At 43.2% G+C, this 24,360-nt stretch overlaps 1 protein-coding gene across 12 annotated transcripts in view; it reads left to right on the top strand.

Annotated features, from left to right (window-relative positions):
• cacna2d4a (calcium channel, voltage-dependent, alpha 2/delta subunit 4a) overlaps window positions 1-24,360 on the top strand; it is a 109,700-nt gene that overhangs the window by 84,722 nt on the left and 618 nt on the right. For 6 of the 12 annotated variants that reach the window (XM_034287674.1, XM_013138664.4, XM_034287677.1 and 3 more), the window contains 12 exons: window positions 8,418-8,479; window positions 10,396-10,410; window positions 11,880-11,924; window positions 13,326-13,388; window positions 17,428-17,498; window positions 18,308-18,383; window positions 19,187-19,239; window positions 19,468-19,526; window positions 19,743-19,760; window positions 20,423-20,543; window positions 23,602-23,717; window positions 24,092-24,174. In XM_034287674.1, coding sequence (XP_034143565.1) covers window positions 8,418-8,479; window positions 10,396-10,410; window positions 11,880-11,924; window positions 13,326-13,388; window positions 17,428-17,498; window positions 18,308-18,383; window positions 19,187-19,239; window positions 19,468-19,526; window positions 19,743-19,760; window positions 20,423-20,543; window positions 23,602-23,717; window positions 24,092-24,174 — 782 coding nt within the window. Of the gene's footprint in view, window positions 1-8,417; window positions 8,480-10,395; window positions 10,411-11,879; window positions 11,925-13,325; window positions 13,389-17,427; window positions 17,499-18,307; window positions 18,384-19,186; window positions 19,240-19,467; window positions 19,527-19,742; window positions 19,761-20,422; window positions 20,544-23,601; window positions 23,718-24,091; window positions 24,175-24,360 lie in introns of those variants that run through there. The other 6 variants (XM_034287675.1, XM_034287679.1, XM_034287678.1 and 3 more) reach the window with 6 other exon arrangements.

The following is a 24,360-nucleotide window of genomic DNA, read 5'->3' as shown; positions in this document are numbered from 1 at the left end:
CTGCTTAATCAGCCATGACATATTCAGAGAAAGCCTGGGAGAATTAGCCACAGCTGTCGCTATGCTAGCTGAAATACAGTACTGTAGCTAGCCACCCCTTCATATTTTAGCAGAGGTTTAACCCGAGTAACCTAATATTTTTGCCTGAACGTAACCTAAACCATAACGCTAACACTAAACCCAACTACTAGGGGCCAGATTCACAGACAAAGATTAATTAGATTAGATTCAGCTTTATTGTCATTGAACAGTACAACTACAGTACAATGAAATGCTAGGTGGGGGACACTGCTGTTCCAGAGGAGGTCGAAATCTACCAAAGAGCTTGTCTGTCCATCCGTCTTTCTGTATATCGTTTGTTAAGCTTGCGACGGTGACCGTGGCTTCTTAGAAAGCGACTCTTCTGGACTTTGGCTACGCAGGGTGTAACACTGGTCAGGCCACAGTAGCAGTTTCTGACTGGTTTTGTTGTTGGGGTGGTGGGGTGGGATGTTACCCCCCATTCTCTTCCTTTGCCCCCATTTTCAGAATGTTTAATGGACTGTATGTCAGATTTTACATGCTCTGGAGTGTTCAAGTGAATGTTCAGAAGTACAATTTTGCCGAACACTGTGTTTCACCTTTTAACTGTGAACACTTCATTCCAGGATCCATGTTTCATAGAACATCTGGTCATTCCAGACAGACAGACACGAGACTTCAGGGCCAGGTTTTTCAAAACATCTACCGTCAGATGGGATTACCCATACAAATACAAGATATGGAACTGACAAATCACTGACTTGGATGGGGCCCAGTCCCTCCCGTTCATTCATCTGCTAACCAAAATGCTTTTGAAAATCTGGGACATGGGATGTATTTTTTGTAGAATGAAGATTAAAAGGAAATGTTCTTCTTTCTCTACAACAACCAATGACATACTGTAATGAGCTTTAGACATTGAGCCACACTGCAGCTAATTGAACATCTGTCCACCTGTCCCGCCCCACTGCTCACATCCTACCAATCACATCTGACGTCTGGCCACTCTGCAATTTCAGAGCCAATGGTTATTCTTCTCTCCTTGAGTGAGAAATCTTTTTTGGTTCTGGGTACAATCCTTCAGGATTCCTTAGTGTTTTTAGTGGGGTTTAAAACTGTGCTTGCTGAAAATGTGGCCTGATCTCCGTTGGAAAAGGGATGTTTACTCCTTCATTAGTGTTATTTTAAATACAGTTTAAATAACAATATTCCAGGTTCTTGGAGCCAAGCGATACAGGGGAAGACAAGCCTTTTGTTTGTGAGGTGTGAAATCCTTCTGGCTGCAGGCCATTGGTTGTTGGCCAGAAAACGGCCATTAAAGATGCTGTGTGTGTTTGTCTGATGCACCCTGGGACACGGCAGTGTGAACTGACACAGCTCAGTGGTGGTGTACTGAAAGCACCACTGATGCCTAGTCAGAGTGAATGTGAAGAGAAAGGAGTCTGAATGAACCAATTTTCAAGTGCAGCCAATCGCGTGCACGTCAACTGCTTATGTTCTACTTGTGTGTGTGTGTGTGTGTGTGTGTGTGAGAGAGAGAGAAACAGAGAGTAAATACCCAACACTATGTCTTCCTTTTGAATGTCCATAAATGGTCTTGTTGTGGAGAACTAAGTGGTTGAATACAGAAAAGAGGCATTGTGATTGGTCATTAAACAGAACGTAAACAGAAAAGAGCATGGTGATTGGTCATTAAAAAGAACACAAACAGGATATAGGCATGCTTATTGTCATTAAACAGGAAGGAGGCATGGTGAGTGGACATTAAACAGGAAAGAGGCATGGTGTTTATAACTGGTCCTTCCTGTTTACACAATGCAGTCACTCCCCATTCCCTACATTAAGAGAAACACTATACCCACTCTACTCTGAAAAGGCCACCAGATTCAAACACACACACAAATGCAAACACACACTTTTCTATTTATAAAGCTATTTTGCTCACACGTTCTCGTCGACTCTGTGTGTGTGTCTGTGTATGCGTTCACGGCTGTTGTCACAAACAAACACACACCCACGCAAGCACACACACCCATGATGTGTGAGAAACACTAGACGCTAAGCCCTCCGCTTATAGCTACATTGAGGGACTTCAGGTTGTCCTTCTACCGCATACCCAGCTATCACAAACACACACACACACACCCAAACAAACACACACAGTTCAGTGGCTGTCAGGTGCTTACCGCAGGTGCGTGTACGTTAGCGACTGCAAGGCAGCTGCTTTCTACACATCCTGCATGGCTTGAATATTTCATGTTTAACGAGCAGTGGTCCTGTAACTCAGCAGGTTCCCCTATACCACGCTTCATCATACTCTGTCGTAACTGAAGGGACAATGTGTTTCTTACAAATGCACAAATTAACACAGCGTCATTCTGAGCAATGAAATTCTTATGACAAGGCACGTGACATCTACACAGTAGCATTAAGTAAAATAGAAAGCAGAAAATAGAAAATAATTTACATAAATGTTAACTAGCACTAAATTAACACTTGTAAACTAGCAGCAAATCCAAAGTGTGTAGAAAAGGGGTATATTGCCAATATGAAATACAATAAATATTATCAATATAAGTGTAATAGTGCCTATGAATTTTGGACGAATTCCGTTCGCTGACGAAACGCTTGTTACGACGGCGGTTGACGTAGCGTTTTTGTTATGTCTGCGTCATAACGTGGTCCGTCACGGTTGTGGCCGTGGGAACAAGACGCATGGCCACGCCCCTTACGTGAGAGTGTCAGAGAGGGCAACCCTGAAAGAGCAGTGGGCCGGACTCAAACCTACACCGCACACTTGTGTGTTTCCCGAGGAAGCGGACTAGTTAATAGCCCAACATGGCCGCCTCATGTAATCCCCAAAGTGCGTTATTCTGCGATTCTTGGGCGTTTATTATGGCCATTTGAAATTGAGCAACACAGCTTAGATGTTGCTGTACCTTTAAAACATGGGAACCAGTGTGGGATTAACAGGACTTGTCTGCATACACGCTCTCTAAGGAGTGGCTACGGCCCTCCTTTTGCAAGGAACTAAAACGCAACTGAGTGCCAAGACTATGTGAGGATGGCTTTTCATGATCAGCCAGAAGGGCTCCACACACACACACACACACACACACACGCACACACACACACACACACACACACACACACACATCCTCGTTTTTGTAACTTGTGGGGACCCTTGCCCTAATCTTAACCCTAAACCTAACCCTAAACCTAACCCTAACCATAACCTAACCCTAATCTAAGCCTAACCTTAACCTCAATAAAGTAACATTTATGCCTAAACTTTACCTAGATGTAATGCCTAACTTTAACCCTAAACTTAACCAACAACGCCTGGACCTTAAAGATACCCCAATTCTAACTCTAAAGTTAATTGTAAGTTTGACCCTAAACCTAAACCCTGAGTCGGAAATTTACTTTTGATTCATGGGGACCAGAACAATGTCCCCACAAGTGATGAAAACAAGACGACACACACACCCACACACACCCACACACACCCACACAATCAACAGATACTACACACCTACTGTAGCCATCAGTGATGAAATCCGCTGTCCTCCCCTCTCCTCTCCCTTTTCTCCTTCATACCGTTATTAAGTTATATCTATATGTGCTTTTGTGACATTGAAACAAAAGTGGTATGTGACTCAGTGGGAAAGCGAGGTCATTGGTGGAAAATGAAATGTCCCCCCCTCATCGTTCATCTTCACGCTGTAATCCCCTTGTCACAGAATGTGGGGCAGAAATGCCCCGGTGTTTTGTATGGGAAGGATGAGGTGGGAGGAACAGAGAGAGGAACAGAGGGAGAGATGGAAGGAGGAACAGAGGGAGGAATGGAAGGAGGAACAGAGGGAGGGATGAAAGGAGAGACAGAGGGAGGGATGGAAGGAGGAACAGAGGGAGGGATGGAAGGAGGAACAGAGGGAGGGAGGGATGGAAGGAGGAACAGAGGGAGGGATGGAAGGAGGAACAGAGGGAGGGACAGAGGGAGGGATGGAAGGAGGAACAGAGGGAGGAATGAAAGGAGGGACAGATGGAGGATTGGAAGGAGGAACAGAGGGAGGAATGGAAGGAGGAACAGAGGGAGGGATGGAAGGAGGAACAGAGAGAGGAACAGAGGGAGGGATGGAAGGAGGAACAGAGAGAGGGATGGAAGGAGGAACAGAGGGAGGAACAGATGGAGGGATGGAAGGAGGAACAGAGAGAGGAACAGAGGGAGGGATGGAAGGAGGAACAGAGGGAGGAATGGAAGGAGGAACAGATGGAGGAATGGAAGGAGGTACAGAGGGAGGAATGGAAGGAGGAACAGAGGGAGGGATGGAAGGAGGAACAGAGAGAGGGATGGAAGGAGGAACAGAGGGAGGGATGGAAGGAGGAACAGAGGGAGGAATGGAAGGAGGAACAGAGGGAGGGAGGGATGGAAGGAGGAACAGAGAAAGGAACAGAGAGAGGGATGGAAGGAGAAACAGAGAGAGGAACAGAGGGAGGGATGGAAGGAGGAACAGAGGGAGGGATGGAAGGAGGAACAGAGGGAGGAATGGAAGGAGGAACAGAGGGAGGGATGAAAGGAGGGACAGATGGAGGAATGGAAGGAGGAACAGAGGGAGAAATGGAAGGAGGAACAGAGGGAGAAATGGAAGGAGGAACAGAGGGAGGGATGGAAGGAGGAACAGGGGGAGGGATGGAAGGAGGAACAGAGAGAGGGACAGAGGGAGGGATGGAAGGAGGAACAGAGGGAGGGATGGAAGGAGGAACAGAGGGAGGAATGGAAGGAGGACCAGAGGGAGGGAGGGATGGAAGGAGGAACAGAGAGAGGAACAGAGAGAGGGATGGAAGGAGGAACAGAGGAAGAGATGGAAAGAGGAACAGAGTGGTCAGCCAATAAGCTTGAGGTCAAACTCCTTCCCTGCAATGGTCAACTGTCTTTGACAGAGAATAGGATCCATTGGGCTACTCGTGGGCTGGCTGTGGGCTACCAAATATGTCACTTGAATACTGGCCACCAAGAGCGAGGGTCAGAGAATTTTCTAGATTAAACCACAGGTCTACTTGATAGTGGAGTCCTTCAAATTCTTCCAAACCTGGAATGAATACCTAAAAATGTTTTAATTGCTTTTTACAAGGGTATATTTTTGCCATTTTATGATTTATGGCATTGAGGTGAGACTGTGCTGAAGTAGATAGCTGTGGACCGGATTGGCTACGGTGTCATTTGAGACCCAACCTATTTATTTCTCTGTTAGTCTCAGAGGGGCGAGATGTGTGTTTTGGATTCCTAACGAAGGGTGTTAAAGTAACAGTCAGTTCCTCAGTGTGACAGTCTGGGACCGCAGGGAGGGTCTCTCCACCTCCTCCTCTCCTCCTCTCTTTCCCAACCGTCCTCAAGGGGCTTCCCATGATGCTCTTCTTCCTGTGTGCGACTTTGAACATGACTACAGAAGAAGAGAGAGTTTGTTTTGTGTTTTCCTCTCTCTTTCAGTCTCTTTTATCTGTCTACCTTAACTCTCCAGTAGATGCAGGCTTACATCTATATTTCCCTCCCTACCAGGCAACCCAAACATTATTCCCATTCAGTCCTATTTTCCAATACCCTAAATCTAAACTTTAACCTCAACATAACCCCAACAACAAGTCTAATCAGGTATGCTAGCTCTGGAATCTATCAAATACATGGAACGGCTTGGGGTCCCTGAGGAGAGGGTTGAACACTAATAGGTGTTCATACATTTGGCACGGTCTTAAGCCCTCAAACTCCACTCCGGACCTCCAAGCCAGATCCACTCCGTTTTTTCATTTTAGCCCTCTGATTAGGAACTTATTTAGACATTGGACACCAGGTGGGTGCAATTATGATGAGGTGGGACAGAAAACCAGAACCTCCGGACCTCATAGGGTCAGATTTGAAAACCCCTGGTGTAGAGTGCCTGGTGCCTCATTCATCAAGCGTGTGTGTGTGCAAATCCGTGAGTAAACTATGCTTGAGATCATTTCTGCGCAAAACTGTGGGATTTATCAACATGAACAGTTCATTTGTAATAATGATAATAATTTACAGTCACTTGTTCATGGATAACATTTGTTTACATTGCCAAAGCAAATGGAGAATTAAAAGAACAAATTAACCAAACACTTTCTCTCTGTCTTTGAGGCAATCAATTCAATTATCATATTCACTTATTTATGTATTATTTATATAGAATATGTGTGTGTCTGTTTGAGTGAATATGTGTGTGTGTGTGTGTGTGAGCGAGAAAGATTGACAGCTCACAGTAATTAGAACTCAGGCTTGTGTTCCAGTTCTGAGTCCTGTGTCTCTGCATTTGCCGCCCAATCAGACTTTTAAATTAATTAGAAATGTGTGCGCTCACGCACACACAAAAACACACACCGTCTGTCTCAAAGTCCCTGAACAATTAGAGCCTGGCTTCCTGTCCCAAAACACACCATTCCTTACGTAGTGCCCTCCCTTTAACCAGAGAGGGATGGTGGACATATTGTTTTAGTGCACTTAGTGAAGAATAGGGTGACATTTGGAACTTTGTTCCACTCAACACAGACAAACTTCCTCATCTCTACGTCTGTTTCCTGTCAGAGAGACACCCAAAACGTTAAACCTGCCGTTCTGTCAGAGAGACATCCCATAACAGTTGACCTGCTGTTCTATCAGAAAGACATCCCAAAACGTTAAACCTGCCGTTCTGTCAGAAAGACATCCCAAAACGTTAAACCTGCCGTTCTGTCAGAAAGACATCCCAAAACGTTAAACCTGCCGTTCTGTCAGAGAGACATCCCATAACATTAAACCTGCCGTTCTACCAGAAATACATCCCATAACATTAAACCTGCCATTCTGTCAGAAAGACATCCCATAACATTAAACCTGCCGTTCTGTCAGAAAGACATCCCATAACATTAAACCTGCCGTTCTGTCAGAAAGACATCCCATAACATTTGACCTGCTGTTCTATCAGAAGGACATCCCATAACGTTAAACCTGCCGTTGTGTCAGAAAGACATCCCATAACATTAGACCTAACGTTCTGTCAGAGAGACAACCCATAACATTAGCATAACATTAACCTGCAGTTCTGTCTGAGAGACATCCCATAACATTCGACCTGTCGTTCTGTCAGAGACAACCCATAACATTAGCACAACATTAGACCTGCCGTTCTGTCAGAGACAACCCATAACATTAGCACAACATTAGACCTGCCGTTCTGTCAGAGACATCCCATAACATTAGCACAACATTTGAAGTGCTGTTCTGTCAGAGAGTCTTCCCACAACATACAACCTGTCATTCAGTGACAGTCTAAGAATGACTAGTTGTTCATATCCTGCTGAGCAAAGAGTGGTCTCCTAGAGTGTTTTGGAGAGAGAGAGAAAGATGTGTGTGTGGAGAGGAGGCGTGCGGGGGCGGGTGAGCGGGGAGACGGGAATAGTAGGCGCTTGGCTCGGCAGTGTGAAGCGTAGGCTTCCCTGAGTGGCTACAAAGCATGCTGGGAGGTTGCAGCTTTGATGCTGATTCGAAATGTTTCCTCAGCCCCACGGCAGGGAAGCCTGTGTGTGTGTGTGTTTTTGTGCAGGCCACATGGTGTATCTTATGCAATCATATCCCTGTCTCTTATTGTCCAGGCACCCAGTGCAGTTGACAAGGCAAAGCTCATCACACACAACCATCACTCAGTAACTTTTTTGTGGGTGTGTTTGTTTGTTTGTGTGTGTCTGTGTGCGTGTACGTATTTGCAAATTTTTTGAAGATTATTGGGAACTATACAGCCCTGATTTTCTGTAGTGATAATGTAGTCAGAGCTAGTTATTGCATGCTCTCATCTCCTGTAGTGATAATGCGGTCAGACCTAGTTACTGCATGCTCTCATCTCCTGTAGTGATAATGTAATCAGAGCTAGTTACTGGATGCTCTCCTTTCCTGTAGTGATAATGCTGTCAGCGCCTGGAGGCCCTTAAGTTCTTATTGGATTAATTATTGGAATTAATTGCAAAATCTACCTTTAGCTTAGCATGCTCATCTGATCTCACACCTTCAAAACAACCTTTTCTCTTCCAGATACTTTTCCCCTTGACATTGAAGATCATTGAAACCACTTTTGATTTAACCGACGACTCTCAGAAAAATATGTGGTATCTAAAACCCAAATAGGTTCTTCAGTTGTACCAATAGGAGAACCCTTTGAAGAATATTTTTTTGTTCCAGTTAATAACCAAATACAGGGAGGGTCTTTCCTGCTTTCCACCAGGGATTGTTCTCCTATGATGACAGCCGAAGAAATATTTTGACGCTACAGAAACTGTGCAAAAGTAATTAGGATTAGAAAGAAGGACCAGGAAAATGATGGACCTCATCTCTTTGTGTCTTCCAGCCATTGGCATTCAGATGACCTTGGACCTGTTAGAGACGAGGTTCTGGGCTACGGCTAAGCAGGTGAGTTACAGCTGAGCAGGTGAGCAATATTTTGTTGTGCCTAATGAAAGCTCTTAGCCGTGATGTATTGGCCATGGCCACTGCATCTCCTCATGCTTTATTGCATACTTATACCATGGCTTTCAGCAAATCAGTCATTAAAGCTTTGAGTCACTGAGCTGATAACAAGAACAGAGCGTATGGTCACTATATTTTCTAACCTTACATCATAGGGAGTGGATATAGAATCAGCAGTTCCGTAAAAAATCTACAGTTGCGAGACCTCAATAGGATTGCCTGTTGATGCAGGAATTTTGTGGAACTGCAGATTTAATAAAAGCCACCTGAACTTGAAAAATCTTGAAAATGTCTAGAATTAATTTCCCCTAATAAAAACAGTTAATCAATTATAATACATTTCCGTTTCTGAAGTAAACTGGCTCCAATTAAAAAATTGCATCTGTACTGGCAATGTCACGAGTGCCAAGCTGTGGAAGCAGAAATCTGATTGTCTCCGGTTAAAGAGACAATTCATGTTCCTGATCCCTGTAGGTTCAATCAGCAGCACTGAGTCTGACATTTTTCTTTTTAAATGTTTAGCCGTGGCTCTTTTTCAGAGTAACTTACAGTTAGCAGTCCTGACACATAAGCTGTATTCTGTGTTTAGTGGGTGTAGTGTGTTAGTGTGTGTGTGTGTTTACCCCTGTGTGTAAAGAAAATCAATTATCTGTGAGTCATAGCGTTACCACGTAGCGTATGTAGAGCCATCTGCATTGGGAGCTTCTCACCGCCGTCGTGGTAGGGGATATTCGCATACAGTACTGGGACGGAAATCACATGATTCATTACCACATTATAGCCTCTGATGGGATCGGAACACGGTATATACAGACTACAGCCGTTTCCTGGGTGAAGTATGGCTTACTTACTGTGTAGAATTACAGTTGTGACAATAACATTAGAGCAATATATTTCCCCTGGCAGCAATGAAAACCTGAAGCAGGCCCTATTGTTTTGGTCCCTTGAATACGAGCCTTTTGACGTTCTGTTCCTCGGAACGTAAATAGACGTGACTTTTGATGACAATGCGACAATGTTTGTTCCCAACGTTAGGGCTTCTCTGCGGGTTTCTTTTGGTACGAGATTCCTGACCCTGGAACGTTGGATAAAGGAAGGCCATGAAGGGAGATGTCTATTTCTGAACTAGCCTGAAGGCCATTGGTGGTCGTACTGTCTTTCAACTTGCCTTTACACAAGCTAACTACAGTGACATTGTCTAGTAGGATTGGACTGAACAACCTACATAGAGTCAATCCTTCCGCTCCGTTAACAAATCATGTGTGAAAGTCCACAGATGAGAGACTGAGATAGACAGAGGGAGAAAAAGAGGGAGAGAGAATGGTAAAACCCTCCACTTTTCTTTTCTCACTTCTCCGCTCTTACTTCCATCCCTTTCTCTCATTTCATCTTTCCCCCGATTCCTCCTCCTGGTCTTCTCCCTTTCCTCTCTATCCTTCATCTCTCCTCTCTTTGCTCCTCGTCTCGTTCAGATTATGTAAGTACCTCACTGACTCATGTCAACGTTGACTGCTTCCATCTTTATTTCAGAGGCTGCTAAGTAGAGTCAAATGAACAGCTTTTTCAAATCCCCTCAAAGTTCTCAAGTGGAATGTCGATGTTCCGTGTGGGAGCCTTCTGGAATGGACACGGAGCATCGGTTCAAAGATTATTAATACATAAACTATTCAGATTAACCCTTTCTCAACGGGATAACAGAAACAGTCTTATATTTAAGAAACCCAGTTTACCTGCTTTAATGGTGTCAAAGGTCATGGCCTCTATTAATAACCCCTCTTTTATTCTCTCCCCTCTCTCCCTCTCTCCCTCTCTCCCTCTCCCCCCTCTCCCCTCTCTCCTGTGGATTATGTACCTCTCAGCCCAATGACACAGACGTAAGTTGACAGCATCATTTTCACTATTTCATTCTTCTACTCTTCCCTTCTTTTCCTTCACCAGACCCAGTTTAACACGCCCCTCTGCCTCTTTTGGCTTAACTGAAAATCAGTATGCAGGGTTTATGCGTTGTGCATGCACGCACGCACGCACACACACACACAGACATCATCCATTCACTGACATCTCATTTTGTTGGTTTTGACAATCTAATCACTGTCTACATCAACATTCATGACTTGAATCGAAAGTTAATAAACTCCTTTAACTGTTTGATTTGTGACCAGTTACCATGAAAAAAGGGCACAAAAAAGAATCAACTAAAATGTATGTATTTATTTGACCTTCTCAATCATACTTTAGCCATCTGTAAATGTTTACAATAATTCAATATAACGTAAACTATTTGAAACGCGAACAAACATTTCTCACACCCTTTGACTGAACAAAACGAGAGAGAGCAGAGAGACGGGCAACGAGAGAGAGACAGCAAGACAGAAAGAACAGAGAGAAAGAGAGAGAGGGAATAACGAGAGTGCGTGGAAGTGAGACCGCCCACAGACAGGCAGACAGGCAGACAGACAGACCCACAGGCAGACAGGCAGACAGGCAGGCAGACAGATACTCTAGAAGATAGGTAGGTGTGTGTAAGTGTGTGTGTGTTTGTGCGTGTACATGTGAGTGTTCAAGTGTGTGTGTGTGAGTGAGTGAGTGTGTGTGTATGTGTGAGTGTGTTTGTGTGTGCGTGTGTGAGTGTGAGTGTGTGTGTGCGTGTGAGTGTGAGTGTGTGTGTGCAGCTGATTTGAAGGACTGTTAGGGTTACATAAGGCTGTGATAAGCAGGGAGGCTACATCAGGATGTGTTCCAAATGTTATTGTTGTTCCCTCTGTACCACACTAGCCCAATAGGCCTTAGTCTAGTGAAGTGTTCGGTGAAGGCAGTAGGGTACCAGTTGTGACGCGGGCCTAATCATAGAGACAGGGGAGTCAATAGTCTTCGTATGTCTGTGTCGGCCTCCCTATCCTGTTTCCAATAACAGACAAGAGAGATTATTCACGGATGGTGTGTGTGTGTGTGTGTGTGTGTGTGTGTGTGTGTGTGTGTGCGTGCGTGCGCACACGTGTTCATGCGCGCTTGTTACCATGGTACCGTCTCCGTAGCTAAGTGCGGTTCAAGAGCATTCAGAATTATTACCTCATATCCACTGTTCCTCTCTGTTGGTACCTTCATCCATCTCCCTCCCTCATCCATCCTTTCCTCATCTCTCTCTCCATCCCCTTATCCCTTTGCCTCATTTCTCCATCTCTCTCTTTCGTCCTTCTCCCTCTATCCCTCTCTTCCTTCCATCCATCCCTATTTCTATACCCCCCTCTTTCACACTTGTCATCCCTTCCTTCTGTCAGTTCAGTTCAATAGATGCATTTTTGGGCATGAATGGATGTTTGCAGCTGTCTCCCTCTCTCTTCAGTGCTCTAATACCGAGGGGATCTGTCCATTGACCTGTGAAGCCATGGTGAGTCTTTCATGGGCTTTAAATGCAGCCCTTTGTAGTACACTACTTTTTAGTACACTACTTTATAATAAACAACTTTTTAGTTCACTACTTTTTAGTACACTACTTTATAGTAAACTACTTTTTAGTACACTACTTTTTAGTACACTGCTTTATAGTAAAATACTTTTTAGTACACTACTTTATAGTAAACTACTTCTGACCGAGGCCCATAGTACACTGAAATCGAATAGGGTGTTGTTTGGGATGAGGTCTGCTTTCCCCGAATGTGACTGTCAGCCGTGAGCACGGCCGTCACCTCAGTGACCCGAGTCACATGACTGACGGTGTCCTCGGACCCAGTCGTTGTGTTGTAAAGACACGGTCGTCATGTTGAAGGTTGGAGACGGTGGTCGGTTGTTGAACCGTCCCGGGTGAGAAGCCTCGTCCGGCTGCAGATTCTATTCGTTTTTGCTTTCTAGACACATTTGAATCACTAATGCAGGAATTTGATAAATGCTCCACAATTATAAAATAATATCTCAAATGCATTTGAGTTGTCAAGCTAAAAAGGAATAGTTAATTGGATTTTAATGGCTAGAAAACCAATGCTGAGATCCTGCTTTTTTCACTACTGTAACATATTGGTCCATTTTACACTGAGACATTTTACAGCTTTCCAGCTGCCTCGTTTAGCCGGTGAAATATAGAAGTCATTTATTCATTTATTCCCAGACCTTGAAAGTTAAACTGTATGGTCATACTGGGCCATTAACAGGCTGGGAAAGTGCTTTAGGTAATAGCCTCCTAAATGGTTAAACACTCTGGATTTTCCCCTTTAACTTATCTGTAATTTCTCTTTGATTAACGTTGAATGGGAGCCTTGGTTTGGCCAGTGTCTGACGGTATAGTTCCAGGCTCCAGCCGACATGCACATTCACTCCGCTGCCCAGTTTCAGTGTAATGTGGAATGTAAACATGTCAGAACTGTCCTTGCAAAGTCGCTCATATAAGACCCCCGATGGGAGACGGCGATCGTTGGCTTCTGGAGTGAGTGCATTTCCACGTTGACATTTTTGGACTTGATTTTTCCTCACCAGCAGCGATAATAACATTTAATAATCCACACTTGCTGCTGCTGCAGGACTGATTTCTTGCTGTAGCCAAACGGTTCTAGTTAAAGTTCTAGTCCCTGACAGAGTTTGAAGGACTTGTGACAAACAGAGAGTCAAGCAGTAATATTCATCACTCTTCTCTCTCTGTCTAATCTTCCCACTGTTATTATTTTTATTTACACATTTCTATCTACCTGTTTCACCTCCGTCCTTCCTCCTTCTCTCTTCGTCTCGCCTTCGCTTTATCCCTCCCTCCCTCCCTCTCTCCCTCTCTCCCCCCTGTCTCTCTCACCCCTCCCACTCACAGGACCTGGCCTGCTACATCATTGACAACAATGCTTTCATCATCATCTCCAAAGAAAGAAACGATGTGAGTAACTCTGGCAGCACTCAGAGATCGATGCACTGTCTGTGTTTGTCTGTCTGTGTTTGTCAGTCCCATTTCTGTGTCCGTCTGTCTGTCTTTTCCTGTTTGTGTGTCTGTCTGTGTTTGTCTGTCCTGTTTGTGTGTCTGTCTGTCTGTGTTTGTCTGTCCTGTTTGTGTGTCTGTCTGTCTGTGTTTGTCTGTCCTGTTTGAGGGATTGATCTAACAGTAGAGTCACGTGTGGAGGGATAGGTCAAATAGTAGAGTCATGTGTGTTGACTGGTCTAACAGTAGAGTCACATGTAGAGGGATTGGTCTAACAGTAGAGTCATGTGTGGAGAGATCGGCCAATGAGGTCTCAGTGTGAACATTCTGAGAACTCCACTTACTGCTCTATAGCTGTTGCTAAGTGATAATTCACAATGATTCTGCACTGCCTTGTTCTCTGTGAAGCTGTCTAGTGACTGCAGATGTGTGTTGGTTTCGGCTGCCCGGTTCACTGATTCTAGTCACCTGTAGGGGCCTTCCAGTACATTATTGAAAAACAACGACAAGACACGTGAAGACAAAGCAAACGAGGATGTGTCGCCATCCAGCTGGACATGTACGGTCAACGAGCAGGACACAGTGGGAGACTGTAATACCACAAACAACAGCTGTACCAAGAGATTTACAACAACCTTACTAATCTTTCCTCTGGGACAGAGAGCGGACACACACACACACACACACATTATCTCTCTTTCCCTCTCTGTCTAACACACACACATACACAAAAATACACACACACATTTTCTCTCACCCTCACAAACCCACGGACCAGAGTGTCATCGTGCCGGCTTCTGACCACTGTTTTTGGTGTTTGTCAGCACAATTGAGGCAGAGAACAGCACCCCTGTGGAACATAAACGTGTCTGTTTAAGGAGCACTGAAGGTGCGTGTCCACAGACCAAAGTGCATCCTTCCTCCCTAGGTTGTGTGCAGTGCATATGTTGCCCCTGAGGGCCCTTGTTAAAAGTAAAGGAAAGAGTAGGGTTAAGGGGGTCATTGAGGAAGCGAGCCCCTGTGTTTCGTTAGACCAGCAGGACAGGCCACATCTCCGCAATCCATTTGTGTGTCTTATAGCTGAGGAGAGAAAAAACATGAACACATTGATTCAACACGCACGCATGCACGCACGCACACACACACACACACCCTTATAGTAACCCCAGCTCTGATCCCAACGCAGCCACATACCTTACTGTAATCCCTTGGTGTGTGAGCGCATGTGTGTGTGTGTGAATGTGTGTGTGTGAGTGCTTGTGTGTATGTGTGTGTTTGCGTGCGTGCGTTTGGGTGTGCGTGCGTGTGTGTGTTGCAGTGTTGTGCCTCCACATAGGGTTGAGGACAGAGTGTCTAAGGTGTCCTCACTTCTGTTTCACGTTGACAGGCTCCATTAGCGGTGGCAGAACTTCCTTGATGTTAGGCGAGTGACATCCGTTTGAGTTGTTTACCTACTTGGCCACTAGAGGGAGGTCATGGCAATTCAAGTTCACTAGTGACGCACGTGTTGACTAAAATCCCACAACCCCGGAGTTCATCTCCTCGAGGTCATCTCCGCGAGGTCATCTCCACGGGGTCCTGAAATGTCCGCCGATCAAGGGTGGCGAGACGTTGTGAAATGACATGAGTAACCAGTCATTATCCGTGACTGTGAGGAGTTACATTTTTAGCTACCAGAACAAAAACTGTGAAGCACCGTTTGGTCCAAACAAACATCATTGGCCTCTGAAAGGAAGTGGGACCAGCAACTAGAATTTGTACTGTCACATTATTCCTGGCTGTGTCAGACGTTTTAACTCCTCGGTGTCCTGGTGAATGTTTACGTCCCTGTCTCTCTCTGGAGGAGGGATGTGGAAACAGATTCACAATATTATTAAATACGTCATCCTTGGATAATGGTTTGCTTTTGTGTTGAAATCGCGCTGCCTTAAATTACATTTTGTTTTCATTATTAATTTCAGCGTGAGTCCTCAGACTGAAGTGGTACATGGATGGAAAGATAAACTGTTTTCCACGGTCCAGTTTTCTTTATTCAGCCATTGCAATCTACCGATAAACTCAGCCATGCCTAACTTAACATCTGTGGAAGTAAACAGGGCATTTGGGCGTGCTTAAAATCTCTTAAACATTAAATCAATTCAATACAGGGCTAAATGTTGAAGGTCATTTGGCCATTAATAAATAAACAGCCTGACATGCCCTGATTGCTTCCATAGATTTGTTTTAGCTAGCAGTATCTAAAATCGGTTGAAGTTTTAGAGCCAGGACAACAGCGGTTTAAAATAATTAGTGGAGTTCAGATTATCTTGGCCAATAGATTACATTCATTGTGAATTGAGCCGTCTAAAATGAAGTTTAAAATTCTCAAGTTGTGAAATTCTTCTTTAAAATTCTAACTGTCCTGGATCGTGAGCAGAATAACAGATTTTTGTCAGTCTTTACATAGCGCCTCTTTAAAGGGAGAATTTGGGCAAAGCAGACCAAAATAATATCTATCTACTGATCAATTCAATTCTATTAAACTAAAGGTTAATGCATACAATGTTTCCCTACAGACATGCCCATGCCTAACAAACTCTAGATCATCGATCCTAAAATAAATATTGTGTAAATTACGTCAGCAAGTACTGGTGAAACAAGCAGCAGATTCTGAGAAAGAAGAGACATGAACATGACATTTCACTCTCCACCAAATATACTAATAGTGGAACCAGCTACAATATCAACGTGTCATCATAGGTCTAGCTAAAGTTTGTCTGTTTACTGTCTAATATGCCAGTTACCCTGACTAGCATGGCTAAATAACTAGCCACGATATATAAACTTTGTCGTAGACACAACTGACCTTTTTCTAAATGTTGTAGGTGGTCAGGTTTTCCCTTCCTCCTCAAAACCCATTGGAGGAGGTCATAAGGGAAGGACATCACACTTTCCTCGTCCAGTGGGTTCCACTTCTGACTTCATTTCCGCTACAACCATGTAAACCGCTACAAAAAGTCAACCCCATCCAGGTCCAAAGGCAGTTGGTAACCCTGAATGTGAACTTGCAACTTAGCGAAAGGTTGGCCAACTTAGCAAAGAGCTGTGTTCTGAGGAGAAATGTGTCCTCTAAGACTTTGCGTGTTAAAAGAAATGTTTCGAACTGAACTAAAAGCCCTAGGAGTCGACCAAACCCTTAGAGGTAGTAGAATATTAAAACATGTAATATGTAATAGTCAAATGTAATACAGTGGAGAGATGGCTACGGCCTCCATAGGAACAGCAGTTGATGGTGTTACAGCTGACCAGTCCAAACCAGCTGAAATGGCGCTGTTACCAGCATCTGCAGAAACACTCTGAAAACCAAGTGTTTTTGAATGAATGAGATCAATGTGTCTCTTTCTTGCGTCACTACAAGACTGTGTGTGTGGGGGGGGGCACAAAAAACAGCAGCACACAGCCGAGCTTGCCTGGGCCAAGCCAGGGAGGTTGAAATGAATAATTCAGTGTGTACAGTGATAGGTAGAGAAAGAGTAAGAGGTGGAGTGAGAGTTATAGGGGGGAAAGGACTGGAGAGAGAGGTACATTTGGAGAGAGATGGAAAATAAATATTTAGAGTTTTCTACTTTGCCAAATGAGGTGAAAGCAAAACTGGATGGATGGATGGGATGATGGTTGGATAGGATGATGGTTGGATAGGATGATGGTTGGATAGGAATGCCTCTCAGGACTACATTTACTGTAAAACAGTAAACCCTGTGAATATTTAAATGTGAGGTACTGTGACTGTCTGTCTGACTGCCTGTATGTCTGTCTGCCTGTATTAGATTAGATTCAACTTAACTGTCGGTGAACAGTACAAGTACAGTACAACGAAATGCAATTGGCATCTAACCAGAAGTGCTAATAGAGGAGAGCAGAAAATATTTACAAGTATTAAGTATATGTATGTTATGTGGATATTCCTGTCTGTCTAACTGTCTGTATGTCTGTCTTTATGTCTGCCTGTCTGTGTGCATAGGTGGGGAGGTTCTTTGGAGAGGTTGATGGGTCTGTGATGGCTCAGCTCATCAGAATGGGTATGTTCAAAAGGTAACACAAGACTAGGACATATGAATCATTCAAATTTAAGTTTTGATTGTAGATTGTATATTGCATCAATATTTTTTTTGAAAACTGTATCCTAAAAGTTTTTAACAATGACATAAACACTAAGCACAAGTTGTAAGTGTACGATTGTGTGCATAATCTTGGCTATCCAGAATTAAAATGATCTAGAGACATTTTGTGGGTGATGTCCTCTTAATTTTGGAAGGGTCTGTTAACGATGGTGAATGCTGTTGCTGTGTTTAGGTAAAGGGTAAAGTTGCGTCCTTCCCAACAGGAAACTGACAACGCTTACGTGAAAACATATTTTCTGCACTGTTCTTATCGTTGTCCAAAAAAAAATTCTCTGTTGGTTTTTACAATTCTTTGCTCTAGAGCCGGGTGTTCATTTGAGGCTGTTTAGTTGTTCCTGTATACAACCATACCAAGCTGTCATCCTAGTAAGGCTGTTAGTTTGTTTAGCTCAGCCCTTTTGTCTTCCATCTACTGTAAATGTGTCCTACATGACGGCCTTTCTCTGTGTCCTTCTGACCAGGGCCCTTTGGTCTTCCATCTACTGTAAATGTGTCCTACATGACGGCCTTTCTCTGTGTCCTTCTGACCAGGGCCCTTTGGGTGCATTTAGCGGAGTGGGCCACATCACTGACAATAAAATCCTTCAGTAGCGTCTTTTATGCGGAAATCCCTGCTGAGTGATGTCATGCTATTTATAACACCTGGAAGAAATGTAAGAGCTTCATTTAACAGAGGATATTACATAAGCTGTTTGTGTGTGTGTGTGTGTGTCTCCGCAGGGTATCTTTGTATGACTACCAGGCTATGTGTAAAATGGGAGGACATTCCACCAGTAGCGCTCGACCACTTCTTAGTGTGAGTAGAAATGTTTCAACTGTGTGTGTGTGTCTCCTTCTTTCTGCATACACCAGCACACAAACACACTCACAGCTTTGCTTCATCATGTAATCTTGGTGTTCATTATCGGTATGCGTCCCAAGGTCAGGAGAAGACCACGTTACGTGTCATAAGCGATCCCACGCTTATGACACCGTGGCTGGGTTGGACTGGCCAGGATAGTGGGCTGGAGGCAGGGCTCGGGGATCAGTGGACCACTTGGGGCATTTGAGAGTATTTGTGGGCCATTGCCTTCATGCCAATTAGGGTTGCAAAATTGTGTGACATTTCAATAAAGCCACTGATAATTCAGAAATCCTGCTTTGAGGATCGAGTAAATTCCAGGTAATTCTCTCCGGGAAAATGTTCCATCCGTAATTTCCGGGAACCAGAATAATTTCCATTGGAATTTTGCAAGGTAACCGTAGTTTCAGTGCAGGAAGCTGAAGCCTGCTTTGCTGTATGATATGGCTGTAAATGGAGGCATACTGGCAGGGATTACAGCACAGACTTACTTCACAGCAGACATTTCATCCCTCAGCTCTGACAGACTTCCCAGAGCTGTTACTGCCAAAGGCAGACGGATTTAACACTTTGAGTGGAAACTCAATTCTCACTCTTCCTCTTTCTGGGAGTGTTTTTTTTTTTTTTGTGGGCATGTGTGAGAGAAAGTCAAAGGCACTTTGAGACAAATGTTTCTGTCAAAAGTGCTAATTAAAGGATTTGAATTAAATTGATTGATCGATTCTACCTCTCTCCCTGTTTCTCTCTGCTTTCTGCAGCCCTTTTATGGCATGGTGGCTGCTCTGAAATGGTTCCTCACCAACTTCTTGCTGTAAGTGTCAGAGAGGCCAAAGATATTTTATTACTATCTATACAATGTATCCTCTTCAAATATGATTTTAAACCCTTTAATAATTTCTTATGTTCAAGATTTTTACAATGTAGATTATGTTGACTAATAATAACACCAGAGCTGTGATAATTGCATATTGTGCCATTTTTTTGTAACTGTTCTCTTTGCTAAATGTTCATTTTGATAATGTTTCTCTTTCTATCTCAGTAGATTTTTACTGGAGTTTAACATCTGTGGTTTCTGGCACTCAGACCACTTGGCTGAAGGTGAGCACACCGCACAAGCTAATCCTAACCCCTAACCCCTAACCCCTAACCCCTAACCCCCCATTAATTTTGCTGGAATTCCATTGTTGTTTTGCCATTTTTTGGGGGTGCCCTTTCACAACGTCTCTTAATGTTCTCTCCTAACCTCATCATCGTCACCTTCATCATCACATCATCACATCCTTTGTCAATCATTGTCACCACATCGGCACTCAGCCAAGCCAGGCTTCAAAGGTATAGATCAAGCATTGCGTGTGTGTGTGTGTGTGTGTTTGTGTGTTTTATGTCTTCAGAGAATGTAGATGCAGATTCCTGGCGTATTTAAGTTGATCAGGGCTCACGGATGTCCACAGTAATGACAGCTGGTGAATAATTAAACTGGCTGACGTGGTTGAGGGTCTATGCTTGTCTTGGTCATTAAGATGTCAGTTCCACCGCGTGGCCGTTTGGGATGATCGCTGTAAGACAGGCAGGTTTGATCATAACTAATGAAACAATGTTCTCCACTGTAAACGCTGCTTTCAGCCTGGGATCTCTGGGCTCTCTGGGATGTTTCTAGTGAACACATGTGCAAAGTCCTCAACCTGACAATTTCCAAAGCCTGGGTTATGGACTTTCTTCCCACTGGGGGCCAGTAAGGGAAACAATATACAGTATTATACTCTGGATAATCTATTTAAAATGTAGATGTATAAACACAAGGTAATAATTGAAAGATCAACAAATTACACCAGGTGAAGGGGCACATCTTGTATGGGTAGATGCAGAAGGTGCTTAGCAGGTGCACTGATCGAAAAGCAGCAGAGACATTTTATTTTTGGTGTGAGGAGTGAAGGAGGTGATCATTTTTGAGGGTCTTTGATGATGGCTGAATTATGGTCTGTGCTCCTCTTCAGCGTCAGCCCAGAGGAAGAAGGCAGACATCTTGCAGCCTTGTGACACAGAGTATCCTAGCTTTGTCTACGAGCCCTCCATCAAGGAGACCAACAGCCTCATCAAGTGTGGACGCTGTCAGAAGTAAGAACACACACACACATACTCTCAACAAAATCACACACCCGTGCACACACACACACACACACACGTTTTTATGGCAATCATCATGGGGACCAGAAAATAGAAATTGCATGCTCCCTTGCCCTAATCTTAACCCTAAACCTAACCATAACCCTAACCTTAACCTAACCCTAATCTAACCCTAACATTAACCTCAATAAAGTAACATTTATGGCTAAACTTTACCTAGATGTAATGTCTAACGTTAACCCTAAACTTAATCAACAACGCCTGGACCTTAAAGAAACCTCAATTCTAAACTCTAAAATGAATTGTAAGTTTGACCCTAAACCCTGAGCTGGAAATTAACTTTTGCCTCATGGGGACTACTGTACTCATGGGGACATTTGGTCCCCATGAGTATAGTTAGACCATAAAACACACACACACACACAATACAAAAACATGATTCTACTTACCTGCGTGAAGTTGGCCCCCTGCCCAATGCAAAAGGTTGGCAAAATAGTCTCAATTGGTTGTTCTCTGTTTGTGCTGGTTTGTTCATGTAAAAATATTGTTTGTGCTGCTATCTTTTTTTAAATATTAAAGAATACAAGGCCCCCCAACACGCTCCAAATTCACCCAAAATAGACTTGTTTGTTTGTGCCCTGTTTGTGCAAGTTTGTGCCGTTAAAGTTTTGTTTATGCTGAAGCTGTGTTAGACATTTAATTTTAGGTCTGCCCCCCAACCTGCTCCAAATTGACTCAAATGAGGCTTTATATGTTCTTTAAATCTAAAAATGATAGCAGCACAAATGAAAATTGTAATGTTACAAACCAGCACCAATGGAGAAACAAACAATTGAGCCTATATATACAGGTGCTGGTCATAAAATTAGAATATCATCAAAAAGTAGATTTATTTCAGTAATTCCATTCAAAAAATGAAACTTGTATAATTGATACATTCATTCCATACAGACTGATATATTTCAAGTGTTTATTTCTTTTATGATCTCAGAATTTGAATATTGTGAAAAGGTTCAATATTTAAGACACCTGGTGCCACACTCTAATCAGCTAATGAACCCAAAACACCTGCAAAGGCCTTTAAATGGTCTCTCAGTCTAGTTCTGTAGGCAACACAATCATGGGGAGCACTGCTGACTTGACAGCTGTCCAAAAGATGACCATTGACACCTTGCCCAAGGAGGGCAAGACACAAAAGGTCATAGCTAAAGAGGCTGGCTGTTCATAAGTGTATAAGCAATAGAGATAACCGCACCCTGGAGAGGATTGTGAAACTAAAGCACAGAATCCACGTTGCTTGAAGTCCAGTGTAAAGTATCCACAGTCAGTAATGGTTTGGGGTGCCATGTCATCTGCTGGTGTTGGTCCACTGTGTTTTCCAAGGTCCAACTTTATGGAGATGCAGATTTCATTTTCCAACAGGACTTAGCACCTGCACACTGTGCCAAAGCTACCAGTACCTGGTTTAAGGACCATGGTATCCCTGTTCTTAATTGGCCAGCAAACTCGCCTGACCTTAACCCTATTGAAAATCTATGGGGTATTGTGAAGAGGAAGATGCAATACGCCAGACCCAACAATGCAGAAGAGCTGAAGTCCACAATCAGAGCAACCAGTGCTCTCATAACACCTGAGCAGTGTCACAGACTGATCAACTCCATGCTACACTGCATTGCTGCAGTACTTCAGGCAAAAGGAGCCCCAACTAAGTATTGAGGGCTGTACATGCTCAAACCTTACATGTTCATACTTTTCAGTTGGCCAACATTTCAAAAAAATATTTCTTTGTATTGGTCTTAAGTAATATTCAAATTTTCTGAGATACTGAATTTGGGATTTTCATTAGTTGTCAGTTATAATCATCACAATTAAAAGAAATAAACACTCGAAATATATCAGTCTGTGTGGAATGAATGTATACATTATACAAGTTTTACTTTTTGAATAGAATTACTGAAATAAATCAACTTTTTGATGATATTCTAATTTTATGACCAGCACCTGTAAGTTGGGGGGCCAACTTCACACAGGTCTTAAATATACATACATAAGCATTCACACATTTATTTTCATTATAAATATTTTTATAAGTATATACGAATTGGTTAATATACTGTAAATGAAAGTCAAAAAGAATAAAGAAGCTATTACATAAGAGTATTCTTGTTATATCAAAGGTTTGGCTTTTTTGACATTTATCTTACAAGACAAAAGATTCAGTTTTTATAAATTGCTCTTAGTGTAAGACTCTAAATGAGAAGTAGATACATTTAGGATAAAAGGAGAATAGAGCAATAGAGAGGAAGCAAAGCCAGGAATGATCGTAAATTGGGCAGGTGCACTCAATTTCCTAAGGATTTGTTTCCACTGTGATGGGCTTAGCAAAGGCCATCTCAGTTTGATCTGGGTAGGAATATTGATTTGAGGTGATCCAGCGCCTCCATTTGGCTAAGTTGGGAATAACAACAAATAATGTGTGCCTTATTATGACAGGGAATTAGGGGCGGCATTGATTGTCCTTGCATGGGTCTGGGGGAAATGATTTATTTGTAGAAAAGCTTTCAGAAGTTGCATCACCTTTTTTACCCAGGCAAGAGAGTACCTTTTATCTTTTTTTCTGTACTGTGACGACAAATGAAGATAAATCATGAGGGTTGCATTGTTTGTTTGTGATGATGACAATTGTGGATTCTAGCTAATCAACTTCTCTAAATCTTTATAAAGAGCACCTGTGGCAGGTATATTAAAAATCAGCCACTACAAGTGTTTACCAGTTAATTACAACATAAAAAACAAATAACAAATGACTACATTACAAACCTTATTCCCCCCCAAAATTATGTATTCCTAATAACAAGTAATCTGGTACATAGCTCAAATGTAACGTGGTCTATTGCTCAACCCAAAAACCTTTTGACCCGAGTCTAAGCCAAAATATCACAGATGAGCCAAACATTTTCACTTGGGGAAATGTGTTCCATACAAGCGGTCCTACACTTGCTGTTGCTCTCGTCCTCTCTCACTGTGTGTGTGTGTGTGTGTTTTCCAGGATGTTTGTGACCCAGGCTGTCCCGGACAGTAACCTGCTGATACTGGTGGTGCAGGCAGACTGTGACTGCTCCAGGCAGTACCCCCCCATCACAATGAATCCCAAAGAAGTCAAATATATCCTTCAAAGATAACAGCTAACGCCCGAGGAAACACTGTCCTTCGTGACTGATTTTAGCTAGTTCCTTATGTCAAATGCCCTCCTCTCACAAAGCCCAAAATAACGGTGATTCACAGTCATTGCAGCGGGGCAGAAGGGATAGCTCCGTGGTCGTAAGCCAGACAACGTAGTTCACGTTTGGCGTCAATGTCAAACATTGTTTACGTACTCCGGTCATGAGCGGCTGATACAAATGGCCTCTGCTCCGAGAGTTCACCTTGACATGTTGAATCTCATGAAGTCACTCATGAATGAAACTGATACCGGAGATAAAATGCAACCCAGATGTTACTGATGCTGATGTGTGTTGTTGTCCTTGACGTCTGTTTACATAACGCATCAGTGAAGTGTGACAGGATGAAATCACAGAAGGTCCGCAGGAGGCCAGAGTCCTGCCACGCCTACCACCCACATGTCAGTATCCCATTGGTTCACTGCCACTGATTGACAACTCGCTCAACCAAAAAATTTCACCTAATGAAGCCAGCATAATACAAACATTTGTGATGACCGAAACATTAAAGTAAAACATCGACAATGTGTCAAAATGTGTCTGACAGGACTTTGTTTCATGACTATGTGAATGTTATCTAAATCGTC

Source organism: Esox lucius, chromosome 18 (genome assembly GCF_011004845.1).
Source record: "Esox lucius isolate fEsoLuc1 chromosome 18, fEsoLuc1.pri, whole genome shotgun sequence".
NCBI lineage: Eukaryota > Metazoa > Chordata > Actinopteri > Esociformes > Esocidae > Esox > Esox lucius.
Note: the sequence above shows the minus strand (reverse complement) of the source record. Positions and strands in the feature narration are given on the sequence as shown.